Genomic DNA, 8,184 nt, shown 5'->3' with positions numbered 1-8,184 from the left:
GTTTTCTCAATTTGTACTCCTTGTTAATACTATACATTATATTATATTAGATGGCTGAAAGTGATGATGATACAAGTGATGGAGGAAGGTTCTCTTATCACTCAGAAGAACTTAGAGGGCCTATTAGTTCATCTGATGAAGAGAATGAATCAGTGAGAGTTATATATCCACAATTCAATGCTGAAGCTCAATTTGGGGAAGTTAGGTTGGCTGTAGAGATGGAGTTTGCAACTTTGGCTGAATTTAAAAAAGTTGTGAAAGACTATACCATCCATATTGGAAGACAAATCAAATGGATAAAGAATGACAAGGTAAGAGCAAGAGCAAAATGTGTGTTTTAGCATTGCAAATGGGAGATACTTTGTTCGCGTAGTAGTATAACAAATAGCTTTCAAATCAAGACTTTTGAAAATACAACTCACTCATGCCCAGGAACATTCACGAATAGTCAGGCTGATAGAAAGTGGGTTATTGAGAAGTTGGAATTGAGATTGAGACAACAGCCATCTCTTAGCCATAGTGAGGCTTATTACTTGATGAAAGAGGATTATAATCTACATTTGGGGGATAGTATGATTTATAGATCACTTAAACAAGCAAAACAAAATGTCGAGGGATCTGAAATTGATCAGTATGCTAAGCTATGGGACTATTGCCATGAGTTATTATCCCAGAATCCAGGTTCAACGGTGAAAATGAGCACTATACCACAACAAGAAGGGCCGCCAATATTTCACCGATTGTATATATGTTTTGATGCTAGTAAAAGAGGGTTCAAGGAAGGCTGCAGACCTATAATTGGATTGGATGGTTGTTTTTTAAAGGGTTATTTTGGAGGACAATTGTTGACTGCTGTCGGCGGAGATGCAAACAACCACATTTTTGTCATTGCATATGCTGTAGTTGATGTCGAAAATAAAGACTATTTGTTTAGAGACTATTTGTTTTAATAGTTATTTGATTTAGCAGTAATGATTTAGCAGTGTTGTTACTATTTTGTTGTTTTTTAAGATAGTTTAGGGACTAAATTGAAGTATTTTTTATAGTTTAGGGACTACTAACAGTCACTTAACGGAAAAGTTAACCGAGGAACTAAATTGAAGGATGTGAATATAGTTTAGGGACATTTTAGTTGGTTTTAATAGTTTAGGGACTAAATTGAAGGATGTGAATATAGTTTAGGGACCTTTTAGTTGGTTTTAATAGTTTAGGGACTAAGTTGGTGAGAGAGTGATAGTTTAGGGACTAAATTGACTGATTACTCACGTAGAATCAGTTCAAATACAGAAAAACCAATTCAAATTGTGCATGTCATGTCACAATATACCATGCACGCGCATGACCAAATTCAAGGAGCCACAAAGTGCAGAATCATAAAACCAACTTCTAAACTTTCAATAACTTCATGATTTGTTATACACATGTATATAACTGCACATATTGATATTATTGCAATCTCTAGTTGATTTTTCAATTAATATTTATCATTACACTTTATCTTTGGAAGGGTACCCTCTCACTCAACTCAAGAAAAGAGTGATAATATAATTTCCGTATTAATAATTCAAAATTTAACCCCCACCAATTTGGTGTTACAAAGGAAACTTTCTATCCAATACATCTGGTGCTGTACAAGATATATAACTCATGGAAGGTTCTGTTAATACCAACACGTGAACGATATTACGTGGAGTGGAATTTGCACACGAAAATAATTAAACCAGATTATTATATAGGGGTAAAAAGTGTAGCTAAACCTCTATCCACTGTTATCTGCAATTTATCATAGGCCATCAAAGACTTCTGGTCACACTTGTAGGTTCCTTTCCCTCTTGCCAAAACCTCGCCATCTGAATCTATGATCCCTTCCTTCTCTCGGTCCTTGATGCGTGGACCAGGTTGCAAGCTGAAAGCTTTCACCTTTAATTTATTGCAAGATACATAAATTAGGAAAATTTTGTTATGCAAATAAACCAATGCTAAGACTCGTTCAATGCTCAAAGTAACTGCTACAAAAAGTATTACATGATATATTCAGGAAATCACACCTTCAGATATGTGACATATGGAGATTTAACATGTCCTCCATTATTCAACTCTGACATCATTGACAGCAAATGTAACTTTGGGCAATTCTTCGTAATGATCAGGTCAAGATAACCATCAGAGAACTGCATTTACCAAATTATAATAGAATAATGATCAGTTTTAGCCCCACTCAAGACGGAAAAAAGTGTTAAAATATTTAGACCATTGGTATTTATATATGAAAAGTGTTCGGCTGAATTTTATTAGGTGTACAAACTACAAATACCTGGCAGCAGTTAAAAGAGTACATACATGTATTCTTAATTATGGTCGTTTTAATCGTCAATTACAATATTGATTGTTATATCATGTTCACTCAAATTCATAAAAGTATAATTTGAATAGCAGAAGGCATTAAAATCAAGCAAATTAAGAGCAATATATTCATCACGATATGTCCGCCAAAAAATAAAATCATCACGATTTGTGCAATAGCATGAGACACATTTGGAATCAATTGATACAAAATTGGACCTCATAATGGGGCCACCACTGCCACGGAAGCAATTGGAAACATTTCCCAGTATAACACAAACTAAACAGTTTTTTTTTTTTGAACGGCAAATATATGCTTAAATTCTTATTCACACAAAACTGACCTTTGCATCAGGTGCTGCCATCGTATCTTCAGCACCCCAAGGTACATTGTGAAGCCAGACACTAATAAAGGGTCCATTTATAACTCTCCAGTTCATATTTTCCAAGTTTACTTCAGGTCCTTGATAACAAAGTGTTTGCAAATTAACATGTTCCCCTTCACTTGGATCACTGTTGTTCCCTTTGATGGTAGATTTGCCAGGGCAACTAGTGGACTCCCCGTAAGACTCAAACCCAGGTGCAGGCACAAAAGAAACAGATCCACTGTATTGCCTCAAATTTAAGAGTCGACAGAGACCCTAAAGCAGGAAAACAGGAAATAAGGAAAATATTAATGAGCAACTCCTATCTCTTAAATAATTGCAAAACGCATTTAACATAAGAATTCAAAACTGTGTCACAAGTGTAGTCAGAATAGCATAGTTATGTTACATCTTACACTTGAGTTCCTCACCAACGGTTCATTTATCAGACAATGACAAATAGATGTCAAAATCAAACTAAAATAGAACTACACAAATGAGAGATTTAACAGTAAGAAATATCTCTGAAAATCAAAGGCAAGAGTCCATATGACAAAGCGCTGACGTGTTTCTCTTTTCCATTATATTTTGGATCTGTTTCTATGAGATGAATACATAAAAGTAAGATTATCCGAAGAAAAAAATCAGCAGACAGTAGCTGCAGGAGAGAGAACAGAAGTGCATTGAAATTAGAGAGGGAGAGGTAAAAGAGTATATCATTGCACAAGAATGGCACTTTTTTCAATTGTGTGTTGCCACTTACTTACATCTGATTCAAGTCTAAGAAATCAAATGTACATTTCCTGCGCCCTAAGTAATCCAAAGCATTTTACTTAAAGTCACAAACAAAATCGGATTTTAAAACACCAAAAACTGAAGTGTTAGAAGAAAATTGCAACAAAGGAGTGATAAGGTGGTTTTAAACACAAGGTTTGGAGAGATAAGGGATTGAGAGTTCAATTCCCCAACTAACATTTCTAACAACTAATTAACATTAACAAAAAAGAAGATCGTTGCAGCAACAATCTATTTTGGACATATATTCGGTGAAATGAAAAATAAACAAGACATCAACATTATAAAATGGCTTACTAACATAAAAATCTAGACGAGCACTTCCCATCCACCGATACTTTTCAGACTCGATGTCAATATCAGCAACTAGACCTGAAATAGAATAACATATTCAGTGATATTTTATTACATCAAAGTGAATGCCATTGTCAAAATTCGGAGTCGGTGCCATATATAGATTCTACTCTAGGTTGATAAACAAAAAGGAAAGAATAAGAAACAAATAGCTTAGATTAGAACATCTGCCATCACTTCACTGGCATAATCCAATTTATGGTGACAGTAATTACCCCATGCAAGCATCAAAATACTGAAAAATCTGGTTTCACCCTGTGTGATGGTAGCCACATCAAGCTGTCGCTTATGGCCTGTTGATATTTAATACACGTGTTATTCTTTATAACATCACAGGAAAAGGGGAAAATAAAATAGCTAGGTCATGACATGTTTGAATGACATAAATGGATGGAAACCTCGGATAATAGCAAGAACGGCATTGGCTATTGTACAAGGATTACCAACTGAATCAAGCAAAGATTTTGCCATGCCATTTCCCGTACCTTACAAAGTATGGAAGAGTTTATTAGCTTGGCTGGCATGTTAAAATTTATATAGATAATAGCAAATGATGAACCTATGTAAACAAAATCCAGCAGATAGTGCATTAGTAAATTCGTTAGTAGACAGTTAATCCATTAAGAGGGTTTACAGTGGGAAAAATAGGAGGCACCAATGTCCAGTAAACAGTTAATTGTAGCAGTGGAAGTGAGAATAAATACGGAAGAAGAAGAGTTAGTAACTGTCCATTAGACAGTTGATTATAATTGATATAGGGAATGGAAGAGACACGGAAGAGGGGAGAATCAGTCAGATAATTCTGATTCAGTTGCAATTTCAGTGGTAGGAGAGCCAGGAGGGGCAATCAGTTTTTTAATTCACCATCTCGATTCTTGGTATAAAAATGATACAAGGCTAAGGATTGGGGCTTGTCTTGAATAAAATTCCTATTTTTCCTATTGATTCGGATCCATTTCTATTTTATAACACCAGACTCATCTCACCGTTCCTGATAAACAATCAATGCACAATAGCTTCATGTCCCTCCCATCCCCAATAAAAAGTTTAAAGTAATCAAGTCAAATTAGACAAAACAAGTAATAAACCTGCAGGAACTACTCCAAGGGGAATCTTTATCGCTGTATCCCAATCCTCTCTTTCAAGAAGCCCATTTACAACCTACTAAAATGTGTGATGCTTGTAAGATTGGAAAAAAGTAATAAATAAACAGAGACAGCAATGTCAAAAATCAGTCAGTACAAAAGTGACCTATAGAATACACAGATTAGATTACATCTCAAAATTTATAAGTGACCCACATTGTCATTTAACTTCCCATGAATGTTACAACTCCTATTCAATCCTTCTACTAGCTTCAGTGGTATTAAACAACATCATCTAAGACCATTAAGTTTCACATTTTTCAAATTAAGTCCACGAGCACGATCCAGTATAATAACAGTATTCAATTAGTATCTCTTGGTAGGATACCTCAAAAGTGTACACCGCTAAACACAAACTTCATTAATTCATCTATAAAAGGTAGTTTTGAGTTTAAAGGAGATGCATTGTCCATATAAACCAAGTTTATTATTAAGGAAGAGTTTAAAGTGTATACCAAAACTTCATTAACCTCAATTACAATCAAAATTTGTTAACTTAAGAAGAGCGTCACGAACATGATAATGATAAGAATGACAATGAAACTAACCTCAACCAAAATTCCATCTCCACTAACACAAACAATGCCATCGTGCTCCGTAATATCCAACGATCGAGCAACTTCTTTGGCATGTAGCTGGTGTGCAGTTTCTGAACAACACAAACTGAATCAACAAAAAAACAAATAGCAAAAGCAATGAAAGTCGTTACGGTGAGTTGAAGAATGAAATCACCTTGCACAGTGAGTTGAATTTGAGCATCTTCAAAAAGAGGTTTAACTTGTTCATCAAAAATCTTCACAGCAGATTTCTTTCCACCAAATGGATTCACAAAAACAAGCAATCTCTTAGGTCGACCTACATAATCATAATCAAAATCAGAATTCAATTCAATCAATTCATAGCACAATATCACAGTAACCAATCACAATCGCAATCTAGGTTTACCGAGAGAATCGATGAATTCGCGAAGCTTCTGGCACCAAATCCTATGCGTTTCCTCTGATGAAGGTTTAAAAACGACGTCGTTACGAACAAGTTTTGCTGGAGCACCGGTGGTGCAACAACCGTCACGAGCTTCAACGAGAGTCTTGATTTTGATATTGGAACCAGTAGAGATGAATCCGATAACATCTTTTTCGACGGAGAGACAGCGTTGAATACCTTCCGACCACCAGAGTCTACCGTCGGCGAGAAGAGCAAGTGGCGTTACGGTGCCGTTGACAGTTACTCGGTCCGAAAATAAAGGACGCTGGTGAGCGGTTAGATCCATTTCTCCGGTTCAGGTAGTTGGACCCACTAATATCAGCCGGAGACCCGGTTCGGTAACAAAACCGCCCGTGAAATCCGGTTTTCACGTCTCGGAGATATAATTAGTACAAATTAAATATAAATGAAAATATTAATAATAATTACTAGTAAATAATAATACTATAGGATATGATTTGAGAAATGCAAAACGAAGATGAAGAAGAAATCTAAAGTTAAGTTTGGAATGTGTTTACTAATTTTGAGTTATTTATTTGTCAAGCTGCCTTGACTTTGACGCCAATTGTTTAATGAAATGTATAATGACAACATCTTATCATTATCAAATTGCAATTTGCATCTAGTAGTACTCCTATGTTATTTTTTGTATATGGACAATCTTTGTCTATATCACTATGGTCCTTTGTTTTTATTCGCGTTGAGTCATGTTAACCAGTGTCCTGTCGCTAACTAAAAAAGTTAAAAAAAATAATTTTTATATTAAAATTATTATTATTTATACTTTAAAAAGTAAAATATATTGATTTCAAGATTTATTTATTATATTTTTTTTTTTGGTTTACAATGAGTTGGGGATCGAACTCAGGACCTATAACATACTACCCAAATCCCTCACCACTAGACCAAATCTAGTGGCTTAGATTTATTTATTATATTTAGTTCCTTAACTAGTGTTCAAGAGGTACCAATTTCTATTTTTCTTGTTTTACATTTTTTAAGTGTGTTTCATCTTTTAAATTAAATGAATGATTTAATTCTCTTTTATTTATGGGTTTATTTATTCTTTAGGTTAAAGCAACTTAGTAATTTTTTATTGAAAAATAATAATTATTTATTAAAAAAATATATATATAATACAAAATTCATAAGTTCCAATTCAAATTTACCATTTTAAACTTCTTAACATGTGCAAAATTGCACATGATAGAAAAACCGTTTATTTGTTTATTTATGGATTGGGAAAATTGAGGGGAAGAATTTGACCAGGAAGTGAATCTTTTGTCTAAATTATATGAGGATTTTTTGTTTTAAGTACAAGACGATAAATTGCTTAATAATTTAGAATTTTGTGTTGTTCTATTTTAGTATTTAGTTGAAGATTGATATGTGGTGGTCAGATAGGTGATCAAAGATGGTGAGTGGTGATCAACAATGATAAGAGTTTGGTCGGCGATGGTTGAAGTGGTGATCAGCAGTTATCATAAGTGGTGATTAGATCATGGATCATGTGTTGATAGTGTAGTGGTTTGAGGTGGTCATAATCGGTGGTGAATAGTGGTCGGAGTGTTGGTTGATTGTGGTTGGAATGACGATTGATAGTTATCAAAATAATAGTTGAACAGTGATCAACGACCATTAATAACGATGTGTTATTAGCTTTAAAACAAAAGTAAAAATTATAATTATATACTATTATTTTTTGAGTTTTTAGTAGAAATCTGTTTTGAAATTAAAAATTCAACTCAATTCCGCTTTACCCAAACAAAATTTAATTTTAAAATTGTCTTTCATAATCAATAATAAAAAACATTTTTTTTTCTAATTTACTTCTTGATAATTGGGAGTAATTATCAATCAATCAATAAAAACAAGTTATATGTGTGTGACTTATCCTCATTGATTGTTTAACAAATATCCCAAAATTACTAAGGAGTGGAGACCTCACAAAAAAAAAAAACTCACAGTAAGCACAAACATCAATTATGTTTTGTTCTTTAGTCAAAGCTTAGTATTCATTCACAATATGAAATGAAACAACAAAAAGTTTTGAGTATTTAATTGAGTCTCATATATATATATATATATATATGGGGTTTTCTAACTTAGACCCTAGTTAGGTCTAAGTTAGCAAGGTGCACCTTTTCAATTGGACCAAAATACCCATTCTTTTAATTTTTGAAAGAATAGAGCAACAG

At 33.8% G+C, this 8,184-nt stretch overlaps 1 protein-coding gene across 2 annotated transcripts; it reads right to left on the bottom strand.

The window, feature by feature from the left end:
* Window positions 1–1,444: 1,444 nt before the first annotated feature.
* LOC123905546 (sphingosine kinase 1) lies at window positions 1,445–6,544 on the bottom strand. Of its 2 annotated transcripts, none has more exons than XM_045955195.1 (10): window positions 5,948–6,544; window positions 5,735–5,857; window positions 5,551–5,651; window positions 4,946–5,018; window positions 4,256–4,342; window positions 4,073–4,150; window positions 3,805–3,875; window positions 2,688–2,984; window positions 2,049–2,171; window positions 1,445–1,920 (listed from the first exon to the last, which is right to left on the bottom strand). In XM_045955195.1, exons 1-10 carry the CDS (start codon window positions 6,270–6,272, stop codon window positions 1,729–1,731), a joined length of 1,470 nt encoding a protein of 489 aa, XP_045811151.1. In that variant the 5' UTR covers window positions 6,273–6,544; the 3' UTR covers window positions 1,445–1,728. The 2 variants fall into 2 exon arrangements, with proteins under 2 accessions (XP_045811151.1, XP_045811152.1); XM_045955196.1 differs by having other exon boundaries at window positions 1,794–1,920; window positions 2,026–2,171; window positions 5,948–6,518.
* Window positions 6,545–8,184: the final 1,640 nt, after the last annotated feature.

This window comes from Trifolium pratense, linkage group LG2 (assembly GCF_020283565.1).
Source record: "Trifolium pratense cultivar HEN17-A07 linkage group LG2, ARS_RC_1.1, whole genome shotgun sequence".
NCBI lineage: Eukaryota > Viridiplantae > Streptophyta > Magnoliopsida > Fabales > Fabaceae > Trifolium > Trifolium pratense.
This window is presented reverse-complemented; position numbering and strand designations above follow the sequence as displayed.

Coding starts and splice junctions, on each gene's coding strand:
- LOC123905546 (XM_045955195.1), bottom strand. CDS start 6,272: ATGGATCTAACCGCTCACCAGCGTCCTTTATTTTCGGACCGAGTAACT. Junction 3,876..4,072: donor TATTTTGATGCTTGCATGGG/GTAATTACTGTC, acceptor ATTCTATTTCAG/GTCTAGTTGCTGATATTGAC. Junction 1,921..2,048: donor CATATGTCACATATCTGAAG/GTGTGATTTCCT, acceptor AATAAATTAAAG/GTGAAAGCTTTCAGCTTGCA.